The 16547-nt window shown below is 37.5% G+C and overlaps 2 protein-coding genes across 3 annotated transcripts; both read left to right on the forward strand.

The window, feature by feature from the left end:
* The first annotated feature begins 1813 nt into the window (after positions 1-1813).
* LOC100787703 (protein RNA-directed DNA methylation 3) lies at positions 1814-10154 on the forward strand. Of its 2 annotated transcripts, none has more exons than XM_006589641.4 (19): positions 1814-2157; positions 2470-2732; positions 2859-3014; positions 3189-3347; positions 3442-3525; positions 4029-4096; positions 4174-4512; positions 4876-4927; positions 5133-5288; positions 5385-5528; positions 5620-5722; positions 5814-5963; positions 6052-6106; positions 6205-6284; positions 6422-6647; positions 7204-7240; positions 7441-7477; positions 7568-9577; positions 9863-10154. In XM_006589641.4, exons 1-19 carry the CDS (start codon positions 1959-1961, stop codon positions 9916-9918), a joined length of 4374 nt encoding a protein of 1457 aa, XP_006589704.1. In that variant the 5' UTR covers positions 1814-1958; the 3' UTR covers positions 9919-10154. The 2 variants fall into 2 exon arrangements, with proteins under 2 accessions (XP_006589704.1, XP_014618911.1); XM_014763425.3 differs by having other exon boundaries at positions 1815-2157; positions 6220-6284.
* A 2040-nt stretch (positions 10155-12194) lies between these two features.
* LOC100788774 (serine/threonine protein phosphatase 2A 57 kDa regulatory subunit B' beta isoform) lies at positions 12195-16547 on the forward strand. The gene is made up of 3 exons (XM_006589643.4): positions 12195-13882; positions 15530-15857; positions 16315-16547. Exons 1-2 carry the CDS (start codon positions 12752-12754, stop codon positions 15854-15856), a joined length of 1458 nt encoding a protein of 485 aa, XP_006589706.1. The 5' UTR covers positions 12195-12751; the 3' UTR covers position 15857; positions 16315-16547.

Consider the following 16547-nt stretch of genomic DNA (forward strand, 5'->3'; position numbering starts at 1 on the left):
GAAACTAAAATAGAAAAAAAGTACAAATCTCTCATTCACTACAGTTCGTTGCAAATCTTCCATTTTTTTTTTCACCATCCTTTTTTCTTTTCACTATCTCAACCACAAACGACACAAGCCAAATAAGTCAACTCAAAATCTAAACTCATGTAAGCTAAACAACAATATGAAATTGGTCAATCCAATCTAATTAATCCCCTTTTAACCCGCTAAAAATGGGTTAAATTAAGTTGATCCCATTTTATTATTGGATTGAAAGTCTTAACTTAATCTAAACCATGGTAGATTGTGGGATGAGTTTGATTGATTGGTGAAAAATTGTAAAATGATAAAAAAAATAATAATAAGAAACATGTTAAAAAAGATGACTCATGAGTTAATTCACTAAATAAATAAAAAATATAGAAAATTAGAAAGTGAAAACATAAGTCATCATTGTATATCTCGACCACAAAGCAAATATGAAAAAAAAATGTTATTAAACCAATTAAATGTTTCAATTATATAGAGAAAAAAATCTTTAGCTTGATGGGTAAATTCAATCCAAACCCATATAACGAGTTAACGGGTTGACTGATATGGTTCAACTCATTTTCACATCATCCCGAATTATAAGCTAATAAACTTATACCTTACCATCATGAAATGATATCGCCCATTAATTATGGAAAATGACATCGAGTCACCCCCTAACCACCGTCATCATATTATTAAAACAAGCACCTGAAACCCCATGTCGAAAGCCATCATCGTAACTCATACTTAACTACCGTTATCAAAAGCTATCATTATCACAAATAGCCACCCATCACATAACCAAAATTGTGGAAATCATCGTTCACTTAGAAAAACGTATTGCCTTTTAAAAATCCAATCAAAGATAAAGAATGTGTTCAGAATAATGTGTTGCTAATATTTCTTATATAGTTATACATAAATTGACAAAAAAAAAAAGATTATCCTTTGCATTAAAGTAATTTCAGCGAGTAATGGTTACCCACAAACACCGGTAGTGGTCTACAAGCTACCTCATTGATCATATGAATGCAAACCCATATAGGTCAGTTTGTATATTAACATAGTTTTGTTAACTGATTAAGATTTTATAAAACTTAGTCTTTAAAAAATATTTAAAAAACATTAAAATGTATATTAACATATTATATAAGTATTTTTAAATATCAACGTGTAACAATTAAGGCTAATATTATAATATTCATTCTTATACAAATATATGAATAATTTTTTTCTTCTTATTTTTATTATATAAAATAAATATTAATATTAATGAGACCCATGCATTCAGCCATACAAATTTCATTACTTTTAATGATTTATTTAATATCAATAATAAAAGAAATACCTTATTTTGGTTTATACTTTTTTTCCTACTTTACTCTTTGACCATACATTCTAATTGATTTAATTTTCCTCATTTTCTATTCTGATTGATTGACTTTGCAAGTGAAGTTTTATATATTTTGTTCAATATTTCACTCTCTCTCTCTTTCTTTTTTACCAAAAAATTAAAAATGCTGTTTTTTTACCAAAATAATATTTTTACAAACAGTGATTTTTTGGGCCGGGCTAATACGTCCGAAAGCTCTGTTAGACCATGTCTGTTACTGTAGCTAGATGCCACGGTGGCAGACTCCCAATTTCGGATATTGATATCCTGCAGTTTAAAAGAGAGCTATACCCTGTTTTATCGCTAATCTCACCGTTCATCCAATTTTTCTGTCCCTTACTTTTAAATCACCAAATGTTAAAAATAAAGGAACCACCAAGATCTCCTTTAGTTTAAGTCAAAATTGTAGAGGAACAATAAAACTCATTTCTGACTCGTCTCTTTTCACAGTTACACACACACTCCAATCACGCACTTCCTCCTCTCTCTCTCCATTTCTCCGACTCTTGAGCATGCAATTGGTGTGGGTCTCGTTGCATTCTCTGTGGAAATGACGAACAAAGGCAAAGGAAAAGGCAAGGAGGTCGCCGGAAAAGGTTCTGCCGGCAAGCGCAAGGCCGTCTTCTACGATGATAAGACCGGCGTTGGCCGCAAGAGAAACAAGCCAGGAGTCCTTCAGTTCTTCGACGACGCCGCTGACGTTGAAGAGAGCGATTTCAGCGATTTCAGCGACGACGACAGCGATTTCGGTATACAATCAATTTCCCTTCCCGCGCTCTCTAATCTGCTCTTACATTTCTTCGTTTATTACTGCTCTCTCGCGAAAATTGTTAGGGTTTTGGCAACATTTCTGCGTTTCGTTCAACTTGAGAAATGATCTTCTAGATGTTAGGACTTCGGCCACATTTGTTGGTGATGTTTCTAAACTGTTTTTTCGTGGCTACCTTATTGAGAAATGCTTACGTTGTCAGATTTTATGGCTTTCCAGTTCATCTTTCGTTGCTAGAATTTCCTGTGATATCGTACCCGTTCCTTAGTGTTTTTGAAATTTTTATGAGCAGATTTTTCTGACGACGAATTAAATGCCGGGCCAAGAAGGATGGACATGCCAGATAATGGCCAGAGTAGCCTTCCGCGTGTCGTCCCTAAAGAGGAAATGGTGGATGAAGAAGAGTGGGATAGAATTTTGGAGGAGCGCTACAAAGATCCATCTAGGTTTATCAGATTTGCTGATGAGTTTGGTGATGATAAAGGGATGGACCCAAGTTCTATACACGAGGGTGTCGATGAATTAATGCCATACATTTGGAAAGTCAAATGCACTGTATGATACCTGAAACATGGATTTAGTGATTTTGCTAACTGAAATACCTGCTGCTGCCTTCAATTTTCTTTAGGCGCTTCTTTTGTTTATGGTTTGCTAAGTTTTTTTTTTTTTTTTTTGCTGCAGGTTGGGCGGGAGAGGCTTTCAGCTCTTTGTCTGATGCAGAAGTTTGCTGACTTGGATTCATTGGGTACTAAATTAAAGATAAAATCTGCATTTGCTGTAGATCATATGAAAGGATTTGTGTACATTGAAGCCGAAAAACAGTATGATATAAATGAGGTAACCTCAGTACTGGGTATTTTTAATTGGTTTATTGTATTGATAGCCAATGTTTTGAATTGCTGCAGTCTAGGATGGTTTTGTTGACGCCAACTGTGATGCTGTGGTTGAAATTGTGGTCCACAACCATTTTCTAACACTGTGTTGATAGCATTTTCTAATGCACGGTTTCAGGCATGCCAAGGGATTCCCGGGATCTATGTTACTCGAGTGGCACCTGTACCAAATAGTGAGGTTTATCATCTGTTCTCGGTTAGAAGTAGAACCCCTGAAATTTCTGAGGGCATGTGGGCTCGAATAAAAGGTGGTAACTATAAGGGGGATCTAGCACAGGTACTGCATGATTGTACAATTAATGTTTTTGTGTTTAATTTTCTATACAACTTGTGAAATGCTTATTCCTTTTATCTATTATATGTTTTTCCAGGTTGTGTCTGTGAACAATACCCGGAAAAAAGTTACAGTGAAGCTTATTCCGAGAATTGATCTACAAGCCTTGGCTGCCAAATTTGTAATGAGACCTTTGTCCTCATGATTCTCTCTATCTCTCTCTCTTTTCTTTCTGGCAGTTCATCTATTAGCTTTGATGATTCTGGTTTTCCTTTAGTAGCTATTTGATATCTGCTGGTAATATGTTTATTGTGCCATTCAGTATTGTTAAAATCATGATCTAGATCTTAAGTTAAAAATAATATAGTAAAAAGATTTAATTTTTAGTTTATTTTTTAATTAAACTTGTGCATTTATTTTCACCCACACTTGTACTTATTCAAACAAGAATTCCTTACCTCTGTCCGTTTAAACAATACATTTTTTCTACTCTTTCTCCTTTATTTCTATCTTATCCTATTTCTTTCCTCTTTATTTTATTTGTAATCCAAATTCCAAACAAAGCCATAGAGTAAGCAAAGTCCTATTTCTGTGGGCTGTCTTTTGTTTTTCTTGTCCCTATCCTATGGCTATGTACAAGATATATATGAAATAATTGTTAATGCGTCTCTTCACTCATTACAGGGTGGAGGATATAGTCGTCAAAAAATGGCTGTACCGGCACCAAGACTAATCAGCTCAAGTGAACTTGAGTAATAATATATATTATCATATCTTGTTAATTTTTTGCTGGATAGTTTTCTGATATTATATTTCAATAACTCTGTAGGGAGTTCCGACCACTCATCCAAATCAAACGTGACCGTGATACTGGGAAGGTTTTTGAGGTTCTTGATGGCTTGATGCTCAAGGATGGGTATGTATACAAGAAAGTATCTCTGGATTCATTAAGTTTATGGGGTGTTGTGCCAACAGAAGAGGAGCTTTTAAAGTTTGGGCCTTGTGAAAACAATGAATCAAATGATTTAGAGTGGCTCTCTCAGCTTTATGGTGACAAGAAGAAAAAACGGGTTATAAGACCTGATAAGGGAGGTGGTGGGAAAGGAGAGAGTTCGTCAGGTTCTGGTGTGGGAAATGGTTTTGAACTTTATGATTTAGTTTGTTTTGGGTAAGTATTTGTTTTACCTAGCTAGCATTCATGGTAATGTATGAATTATTTCTCTCTCGTGTGTGTGCACTTGTACCCCCACACTCACACAAACACATACACATACAAAGATGGATCTAAATGAGACATGCATATGCACACACATGTGCATACCTGCACATTCCTACACATGTCATCCTTGACAAATCTTTGCCATTGAAGTACATTCACAGCATTGTATGAATTATTTCTCTTTCTAATGTGCATGCACATGCATGTACCTGCAAGTTCTTACACTTGCTCATACCTGCAAGTTCTTACACTTGCACATACCTGCAAGTTTTGACACATATCTTCCTTCCTAACGAATCTTTGCCATTGCAGTAAGAAGGACTTCGGTGTAATAGTAGGCATGGATAAAGATGATATCTACAAGGTATAGCATTCATCCTATGCAGTTTCATTTATTCCAAACTTTTGATTTTGAGTACATGTTATTTGGAAAGTTCTTTCCTAATTTCCATGTGATTTTGGAAAAGGTATAGCATTCAGCCTTATGCAATTTCATTTGTTCCAAACTTTTGATTTTGAGTACCTGTCATTTTTGGAAAGTTCTTTACTAATTTCCCTTTCTATTATAGATTCTAAAAGAGGGTTCAGATGGACCTGCTGCTGTAACTATTGAACGACATGAAATAAAGAGTGGGTTATTTGATTTGAAACTTACTGCCCTTGATCAGCAAAGTAAGACTATATTGGTTAATGATACTGTCAGGGTGCTGGAGGGTCCATCTAAGGTCTGATTTATACTTCTGAACTGCAAGATTTCTAGTTGTGGTATAGTTGGAATTTTCACACCTCACATGATACTTCTATAATATGTCATTTTGCAGGGTAAGCAAGGCATTGTTAAGCACATTTATAGAGGGATTGTCTTTTTATATGATGGAAATGAGGAAGAAAATGGAGGTTACTTAACTTGTAAATCTAATATGTGTGAGAAGGTCAAGGTTGCTGTTGGAGATTGCAGTGGAAAGGTTTGGAATCTTTCTTCTATTTTGCTCTGTTACAAACTGTCTGATTACTTCAGTCGAGTTTTTGATGTTTTGAATGCGGTTTTGTACTCAGGACAGTGAACCGGCTCCTTTAGTGTTTGAAGACCAACCATCATCACCAAGATCTCCATTGTCACCCAAAAAACCATGGCAAGCAAGAGAAAATAATCGTGAATGTCTGTAAAGATAAATGACTCCTTGACAAGTGTTTTAGCTGTGGATATGCATGTTTCTTAATTTTTCTCAATTTGATAATTGTGCATGCAGTTAACCGTGGGGACAACAATAACATGTTTAGTATTGGTCAGACATTGAGAATTAGGATAGGTCCTTTGAAGGGATACATTTGCCGAGTCATTGCCTTGCGTCGTGCTGATGTTACTGTGAAACTAGATTCTCAGCAGAAGGTTCTTACAGGTTTGTTTACGATGGTCAACTCTTGAGTATTGTTTCTTGATATATTAGATCATTATTTAGAACAATTTTTACAAAAATGTTTTCACAGTTAAATGTGAGCATCTTTCTGAGGTTCAGGGGAAGAGTACTGCCATTTCATCAAGGTATTTCTATTATTGGCAATAACTTTGCATGCCACAACACTTACTGATTTTACTTTGATCGCACCTGTGAATATTGTCCTGACTCCTGACTTTCTCAGTGTTTCTTATATCAGTGGTGATCCAGATTCAAGTTCATCTAAGCCATTTGATCTGCTGGGTACTGAAGGCAGCTCTGGAGGTGGGAATCCCTTACTCTCAAGAAAAAAATTCCCCTATAAATGGATTACAGTATCAATTAACTTGTGTGCTAGTTAACTTTCCTGTACTGTTTGGCCTTGATCTTTTATTGACACATGAATCCTGACAACTTTAAAGGTTGGCTGAATGGAGTGGGAACGTCCACTGGGGGTGGCGGATGGAATGCTGGACGGGCATCATCCACTGGGGGTGGTGGATGGAATGCTGGAGGGGCATCATCCAATGGAGGTGGTGGATGGAATGCTGGAGGGTCATCTTCCACTGGAGGTGGTGGATGGAATGCTGGAGGGGGATCATCCACTAGGGGTGGTGGATGGAATGCTGGAGGGGCATCATCTGAAAGGTATATTTGATAGTGATATTAGTTAAATCTACTTGATTTTCATCTGCGTTATAGTCAATATTATATTCAACTAACATATCCTGGCTAATTTTGCATGATGGGTTTAGTAATCTACAAATTCTTGATAACTGGGAAGGGATAAGTCATGGCTATGTAGTATTAATGCAGACGAGAGCATGACACAGATGGCAATGCAACAAAAACATATTTATGCCAAATAATGTTGAATTGACATATGCAAGTGTGGCTATTAACTACTAAAACCGAGAAAGCATAACTAAGTTATGTAGATGTCGGTGTTGTGAACATCTTTTTATGTCATTTCATTTTCTAAATGTTCCTGAGATGGAACATTGCCCTTTTAGAAATGTATCTAATTGATATATCAAGGAATTAGAGTGTTATTGTATTTACATCATCTAATATTGTTTTTAAAACATTGGCCGGATAATTTAAAATTGCAAATACCCAGTCTTTTGTTTCTTATTCATGATTAGTTTTTAATCTCAACTCAAAAGATAGTTACTTTTTTTGTCTTGTGATAACAATTTTACAGGGATGCAGAGTCTAATCATTCTGCTCCAAGCTTATTGGTATGTATTGCATAACACCCTTTATGTGTGTGTCTTTCTCCATTCCCATCTTTCCTATCATCCTCCCTTGTTCCTGTGCATGTTCTAACCACCCTTGGTATTATATATGTGTGTGTGTGTGTGTGTATACCCAGTTGCTGTTATATTTATGAATTTACTGCGTTTTAATTTAATATGTAGACATATTTTTGTTTTTGCAGAATACAGAATCTATCTCAAATCCCTTCAGTTCCAAGGGTAAAATTATAGTGCATATATGTTTAGCATGTCTTTGGTTCTAGTTAACTACTTGTTCGTCATTTGCCTCTTTGCTGTTGTAATGTGTAGGTGCAGAAGATTCTGCTTGGGAAACTAAAAGTAATTCTAATCAGAACTCCTCATGGGGTGTTGCAGTGGAGAAGACTGGAATTGCTTCTAACCCGGATCAATCTGATGGTTGGGGAAGTGGAGGGAGCTGGGGTCAGGCAGAGCATAAAACTGGAAGCATGGGTGATGGCAATCAGAATAGCAATTGGAATGACAAACCTAACAATTTGAATGGAAATCAATCCTCAGGAAGGGACAGCAAAAGCAATTGGAATACAACCAAGGCTTCTGAAGGGGAGTCTTCTGGTTGGAACAGTGTCAAAAAGTCAAATCAAACGTCATCAATTGGATGGGGTGGTGGCAATGGTTTTAAAAGTGGAGTCAAAGAAGTTGGAAACCCTGATGGTACTTCAGATATTGATGCTAATCAGGATGTTGGGTGGAAAAGCCAACCAACTAAGGATGGGAGTGGGTCATCTGGCTGGGGAACAAAAAACAATTGGAATGCTCCAGTCTCTTCATCACATGATAAACAGGGAAAAGGTAATGATCAAGGTGGGTGGAATGCAGGAAAAGCTTCAGGTGGTTCGGCTGCAGATTTCTGTCAAGCTTCTGGTTGGAAAGGTGGGCTGAGTGAGAACGCCCAAGAAGGTTCTAATTGGGGCATCAAGAAATTTGGTTCAGGCACTGTATCTGGTGATTCTGGTGGAAACCTGGGTAATGATTGGGGTCCGAAAAGCAATTGGAACTCTGGATCTAGAAGTGGGAATGAGAACCAGAATTCTCACTGGAGTTCTGGGCACACTGAGCCTAGGAATCAAGATTCCAACTTGGACAAGAAAAACAATTGGATCTCTGTAAATGGTGCAAACCTGGCTTCTGATCCGAAAAGTAGCAAATGGAATTCTGGATCTGGTAATTCCAATGAAAATTCTAACTGGGGAAACAATGGCAATAACAAATCATCTTGGGGTGCTGGAAATGAAAACAAGAATTCCAACTGGAGTTCTGGGCGTAATGGTCCTGAAGATCAAGAGTCCAATCAGGGCAAGAAAAGCAATTGGAACTCTGGGGACAGTGATAACCAGGCTTCTGATCCAAACAATAGCAATTGGAACTCTAACAAATCCTCTTGGAGTGCTGGAAATGAAAACAGGAATTCTAACTGGAGTTCTGGGGATCCTGGAAATAAAGATTCTAACTGGGGCAAGAAAAGTAATTGGAATTCTGGATCTGGTGATGCAAATCAAAACACCACTTGGGGAAGCAATAGCAGCTGGAGCACAGCAAATGCCTCAAGCGATGCTGGTGTAAATGAAGGTTCAAATGAAAATTCCGATGGAGTAGGTGGTGGGAACTGGAGAGGTGGTTACCAGGGTAGAGGTAGCTCGGACAGAGGTGGCTTTAGAGGTAGAGGTTTTCGGGGTAGAGGAGAGCGTGGTGGGTTTGGTGGCCGAGCGGAGCGTGGAGGCGGCTTTGGTGGCCGATGGGAACGAGGAGGTGGCTTTGGTGGTAGAGGTAGATCAGACAGAGAAGGTTGTGGTGGTAGGTGGGGATCAGAAGGAGGACGTGGAGGCCGAGGCAGGGGAAGGAATGATCAATCTGGTGGTTGGAACAACAGAAGGGATTCTGGTGAGGATGGGCCCTCTGACTGGAAGAAGGGGGCAGAAAATGGTGGATGGAAGAATGGTAATGGATCTCAGGCTTGGAACCAGGATACTGGTGACAAGGATAGGCAAAGCTGGAGCCAGGGAAATGCAGATAAGGAGCGTCCTAGCTGGAACCAAGGAAGTGGAAGTAATCAGAGCTGGAGTTCAGCTAGTGCTGGAGCTAACGATAATTGGAACAACAATGGGTCTACACAGACCGCAGAAGCTAGCTGGAAAAAATCTACTACAACTGAAGAGACCAACATCCAGGACAGTGGGTGGAACAAGGGATCTAGTTCAAACACTACTTCTCGGGGATGGGGTCAATCAAGTGCTGCAGACAAGGGTCAAGCATCTAGTTGGAAAGAATCAGCAATAGATGGTAAGAAAGAAATAACGATAACCGAATATAAGTCCATCCCCTCCAGTTATCCTTTCTCTTTTGTTTTATTATTAAAAGGAAGACGTATTTGTTCAAAATAAAATTAAGTTACTATGCAAATTAATGATTTTAATTTGCATCATTAATTTGCAGTTCAGAATCATCATTAATTATAATTTAACCTAAAAATCACAACATAATTAATTTAATGTTTTACCAAATTTAAATTTACATGAGGTTTATTCTCACCTTAATTCATAAACTTGTGACTATCATTATACGTAGATGCAGCAGGTTCTTGGGGCAAGAAAAATGACAGGGGTGACAAAGGTGGATGGTAATTGCTTTCTTGAACGTGCTAGATGGGCCAAAGAAGGGAATTGAGTTCGGGCATTTTGTAACTAATGGCAAACCTTTTTTTCTCTTTGTAAATCCGTATAAATCTGTGCTGAGACTTAATTTTTAAAATATTCTAAACAGATCTGATGGATGACTAATCCTTTCTGCCGTATGCAGTGAGCGTTACAATGTTCTTTTCTGTGATTGTATGGCTTGCAGTGCTTTCCTATTTTGTTAATTTCTGGATTTCTTGATGGGTGCTAACTATATATGTTGTTTATGTTGGAAATAGAATCACAGGAATAGTCGACAACGGTAATTTCCGATGCCTGAACATCAAAATTGACCGGGGCTTTGTAAAACAGGATTCAATAAACCGAGTTATTTTGATTTTTTTTTTTTTTTGACGCGGTATCTTGATGGAAGTCAGATTAGATTCTGACTTGTTGATTGGTCTGTACTTATCTATCGGGGAATAAGTTCTTCCAGCCATTTTTTTTTTCCTTCACAAGATTTAAAATAACAAATCTTGTTGCAAGGGGTATTAAGCTCTCATCATTTGCAACGGGGTTTTATGGAGCTTTTTTATGTTGTGCATTAAGAATATCGAGTTTATTTAATATTATTTGGCATTGGGGAGGTGTTGACTGTTGAGTGTATAAAAATGCTTTGTTGGAAGGTCTTGTAGATAAATAATGAACGTGCTAGTAGATATCTACTAGCGGTTCTGAGGCAACTTGCAGCAACGCTTGATTCAACAGTAACCGTAGTGATAGGGAGTGAACCCTAACTTTTGGTCTAGCGTTTGAAGCTATCGGTGGAGCCTGAAACGACTTGTCTTCAATCAATGGCAAATGGTCGAAATAAATGGAAGTGTTTATTCCATATCATGGTAAGATCTCTTGTATTAGAGCAGCTGACGTCGTGTCATACAGATATGCAGAAGGAATCATGTGGCATCGAACCAATCATGGTTGGGTGAAGATGAATGTTGATGGAGTTGATAGTGGAGTATCTCATGGGTTGCGTAGGAGTTATGCACTTATGCGAGACCACCTGGGTAACTTTGTTTCTGCCTTTTCAGTTCGTATTGAAACCTGTTCTATCACTGAAGTGGATCCATGGTTGAGACAGCAAGGTTTCCAAAGGATTATCATGGAGTCAGATTCCTTGAATGTCATTGGCTTCTCCATTGTTAACTGTATCAAGCAGCTTGCTTCTCTTGGAGAGGGGAATCAAGTGGCAGATAAATTAGCCAAGGATAACTTCACAATGTCCATTCCTCAACAGATTTTTCATGTGGTTTTCAAGGTGTTGTGGTTTCTTCCCCCATATAAAAAAAAAAGTAGATATTAGCCTTTATAGCATGCCAGAACATTTTAGTTCTTGTAAATTTTATAATGTTTGTTGAATGCTGAATTCTTACAAAATTTCTTTTTTGTATTTTGAAATTAAATGAAATTATAAAAAAAAATTATCCATGCCAATGGGTGTATTGATAATATTGAATGTTTAAAAGCGAATGTTGTTTTGTTTAGAAAATTCATATATTTTTTTGTGGTGACTAAAGTGGCAGAAGTAGGAGGTATCTCAAATACTACTAGACATGACACAAATGGCATGCAATGACTATTAGTAAAAATTCACTTAGAAGATTACTATAGTGAACTGAATTATAAGTAATGTTTGGATTGGTGGAAGGAGATGTAATGGAGTGGGATTAAGGTCCATTGTTTGTATTGAAAAATAATCAAGGGAAGAGAATGAAAAGTGATAGAACCCATTCCATGCAATGGAAGCTACATATTTTTGTCTCTCAACATTTGTCTCTCAACTTCTCTTCATCTATGGCTAAAGGAGATTGTTAGAGATTAGAGATAATATTTCATTTTTTTTTAAATTAAGATAACATGAGAATAAAGTAATTATTTATTTATTTTTATTTTATTTTTTAAACAACCATTCTATTATAATATATCCAAACAATAAAATTGGAATTTTATTTCATTATGTTCTACTCCATCTCATTCCATTTTAATCCATTTCATTCTATCTCTTTCCATCAATCCAAATATAGTCTAGTTACCGGCACTTAAGTAGTGTTTTAGCCTCCCAGGCATCGAAAAATCTCATTGAGAAGGGTTGTTCATCGAGCAGGAAAAATGCGTATGGAGGATCCAAATCACATCCATGAAGCTATAAAGTTCATATATGAAGGCTTGTATTTCGCAACTTCTAAAAATACTCAATAATAAATAAAACAAACATAATATTTTAAATAAGCCGTGGCACACGTTCATTTTTAGTGTTGTGGTGGTTTACAACTTCAATTTAAAAAATAACTTAATCAATCTAAAGAATACTAAATCAATTTTCTGAGCATGATATATATAAAAAAAAAATGATTTTTTTATTGACAGATTATTAGAAATAAAATAATTTTCAGGCTCTTATCTAATCTTTTGGGTAGTAAAGTTTGGGCTTTGGCCACATTGACATAATAAATATATGCCTCCCCTCAAATTTTGGCGCGTCCGAAACATGTAATTTTTCCGCTTTACAATTTTGCACCTTCTGGTCTATTCTGGCCGTTATATTGATCGATGTCAGTGAAGAACGCTTGAACGCGAGTCATTTTCTTCTTCTTCGTGGTTTATTACGTGCTACATGATTCGCCGTTTCCCCCAATCCTATCCTGAAGCCTCACCATTAGGGCTGCTTCGGGTTTCTCAATTCCAATTTCCATTATCTCCCAATTTCTAGGGCTTTTTGGTCGTTGCCAGATTCATTCATTCCTTCCTTCCAATTTCTGTTGTCGTAATAATTTCCCCCAAAATGTTCAACAAGATCATAAAGCTCGCCCACAAGAAATGCTCCAAACTCGAATTCCTCGAAAACGGACAGCAATTCTACGAAGTAGTCATCAAACATGCGTCTCGTTCCGCCACCGCCACCCCCGCTACCGTCAATTCCGATTCTCAAAACCCTCCACCGTCGTCGCTTCTTCCCAACCCAACCGCAATTGAGTCACTACCGCCACTGCGAGACGTCGACGTTTCGGAACGCCCGGCTCTGTTCCTCCGCAAAATCCAAGTGTGTTGCTTCTTGTGCGATTTCTCAGATGTCCTCAAGTACGTTTACGAGAAGGAAACTAAGCGCCAAACACTCGAGGAGCTCGTCGAAATCATCCAATCAGGCTCCTTCGGATTCACCGAAAATCAAGAAGACTTGATCAACATGGTCTCCGTTAACATTTTCCGTTGTTTCCCTCCATCATCTCTCAACACACAGAATGTGGATCCTGAAGACGATGAAAAATATCAGGAACCATCGTGGCCGCATTTGCAGCTTGTGTATGAAATCCTTTTGCGTTACATTGTGTCGCCCGAGACTGATATCAAGACTTCCAAGCGCTACATTGACCACATCTTTGTCTTGAAGCTCATTGAGTTATTTGACTCCGAGGACCAGCACGAGCGCGAGTATTTGAAGACCATTCTTCACCGCATTTATGGCAAGTTCATGGTGCACAGGCCCTTCATAAGGACAGCCATCAACAATGTGTTCTATCGGTTTATATTTGAAACGCAGAGGCATAATGGTATTGCCGAGTTGCTGGAGATTCTGGGAAGTATTATCAATGGCTTTGCATTGCCAATGAAAGAGGAGCACAAGCTGTTTTTCATTCGGACTCTTATACCGCTTCACAAACCAAAAACTTTTTCCTCTTATAACCAACAACTGTCTTATTGCGTGGTTCAGTTTGTTGAGAAAGACAACAGGCTGGCTGATCCTGTGATCAAGGGGATGTTGAAGTACTGGCCTGTCACGAATTACCAAAAGGAAGTGTTTTTTCTTGCAGAATTGGAAGAGATTATTGAGGCAATTCAATATCCTGAGTTTGTACATTGCACAGTCTCTCTTTTTAGGCAGATTGGACGCTGCCTTAACAGTCCTCACTTTCAGGTTTGTCTGTTTACCACATTCAGCTAACTTAACTTGTAGTGATGGTTTGCGCCTTGCATTTACGGACGTGATATTCTTAGCTTCAGAATAAATGTTTGCTTTTGTTGAGATTACTTGTACTCTAAACTGATAAATTCTTGTGGATTATATACATCTTTTTTACTTTCGTTGGAGAACACGTACTTGAGTGGGGTTTTATATGTTTGTTTGGATGTTGGGATAATTATCACTGCCTACTGTCCTTTTCCTTTCCTTCTGAAACTTTGGCTAGGAAACTTAACATGCCTGTTTACTTTAACAATCCTAGCATAGGAAAACGTAAATAAGCAATACATGAAGAAATATTCAAATTCTAAATCATTTTTTTTTCCCATTGCATGTCTGGGCATAATCGTGATCATTATTATTACTATTAGCTTAGGAAAGTGGAACTGCATTTGAGATGTTACTTCTCATAAAGGATATTAGTTGGTGATTGCTTCCATTTGGATTTAGATTTGAAGTGGAGGAAAAATTGGGACCAAAAAGTGGAAATAGTCATACATTTATAGCATGAAAACTGACTAGGGGGGGCTAGGATATAGTATGTCTTAGAATTTGGGCTTAGAGCCTAATTTACCCTACAAAATTGGCTTCTTACGTAAGAATTTTCCAAGCCTTATAAGGACTATATTGTCATGCCTCTAGTTGGTGTGGGATCTCAACACATTCCTCACACCTAGGATTTCACATATTAAATTTAAGCAAATACGGGGTGACCCAATAACAGATTTGGGATAGACACTAATATCATTTTAGAATTTGGGCTTCGGGCTTAACTCAACTCCCACGAAACTGACTTGAAAGGTAAAAATTGTCCAAACCTTATAAGGACTACATTGGTCATATCTATAGTGGATGTGAAATCTCGACAACATGGGTAGTATCAGAGTAAAAAGATGGGTTGAGAAAACTCTCGAGTCTTAATGCAGAAAGTTAGTATGCTAAGTTCAGTTCCAATCCCATTATGGATTTGAAGGCCTAAAAGCTTAGAATGGGCTGTCACATCTCTATATTTGAGAGTTCTTTGTTGTTGAAAATCACATGTAAACAAGCACACAAAATCAACAGCATATCATCATCAATATATGAGGGAGATTAAGAAAAGGTTCATTCATTATTGTGTCTTTTTGATCTTTTGTGTTTTAGGTTCCATTTGTTCCTGGAGCATAAGCTGACTATGTTTTAGCAAATGTGTGACATGGGCTGCAATATTAATGAGCTTGTTTTCTTTGTCTGTCGGCAAATACTAAGCTTCTATGAAGTGGCTTAGTTTGTCTGCTATTTCTTGCTTCAATTTGGCTGAGATTTCAAGTCCTCTTTCTCACCCATGGGGATGCTATTTCAGATAGTGCTATCTAAGCTTTTTATATGTATGATGATTGGGTGCCTTTAGTAAGGGGGCCCCCCTTGGAAAATTGTGTCTAGGGCCTTTTGAATTTGGATCTAGTTTAATTGGTTATGCATTGTGGTGGTCAGATTTTATTCTATATTATATAGTATCAATCTTTGATAAATGATAAATCCCGTCCTTTGGTGGTAGTAAAGGAAAATGTTTCTTTATTCTATCTTGATTGCTCTATCTGACAATTGTTTTATCCATGGCAGGTTGCTGAACGAGCACTTTACTTGTGGAAAAATGAGCAGATTATAAGTATAGTATCCCAGAATCGAAATGTTATATTGCCAGTAATCTTTGAAGCTCTGGAAAATAACTTGAAAAGCCATTGGAACCGAGCAGTGCTTGGGCTAACAGCCAATGTGAGGAAGATGTTTCTGGAGATGGATGCCGAATTGTTTGAAGAGTGTCAAAAACAGTACTTAGAGAAGGAAGCCAGGGCTAGAGAGTTGGAAGAGAAGAGGGAGTTAACATGGAAGAAATTGGAGGCAGTGGCTGCACAAGCCGTGAGGGATGACATGGTTTTGGTTAAGTAAGGTATTAAGCTTGCAACTCTTCTTTTCACATTGATGGCTGTGCTGAAAGTTCTTCTGAATTTGGGGTTACATCACTGCTGCATACCCTAATTTGGGGGTGAACTAATATTCAGAGGAAATTATAATTTTATTTCAATTAAATTTTTTTTACTAGCCATTGCCCTAAGGACATTCTTTTTAATAATTCCTTAACGTCTTTTACCCTTAGAGTAATGGATAGAAAAAATGATTTTAATTACGCAGCGTAGTGAACAGTATACATGCAAATTAACAAGTTTGCGGATTTAGTTTCTTACTGAGCAAGGGTTACAGTTCTTTGATCTATCGCTCCCTGCCTTTTGGTCCATTCTATATACCCAATGTCATCTTGTCAATTGTAAATACAAAGATGTATTTTTCTTCAATTGAATTGTCATTTGATACACCAAATTTGTTCAATGTATGGAAAAATGGTGCAGTTGGTACTGCTTTTTTGGTGAACTAATATTCGGAGGAAGAAGAGATTGTCTTAGCAAACAACACGAGTCTCAGGGAGCATTTATAATTTTAATGAATCATACCCCAGACGGTAAATTCCGTTTGGTTTTCCTGTTTTGAATCAAGTTAGTAGTTTGCAGACAAACTAGCATGTATAGTAGTAATATTTAACGTCCTAATGATCGGTCGATAATAACATCTACGGATTCTCACA

The sequence above is a fragment of the Glycine max genome, chromosome 10 (genome assembly GCF_000004515.6).
Source record: "Glycine max cultivar Williams 82 chromosome 10, Glycine_max_v4.0, whole genome shotgun sequence".
Lineage (NCBI taxonomy): Eukaryota > Viridiplantae > Streptophyta > Magnoliopsida > Fabales > Fabaceae > Glycine > Glycine max.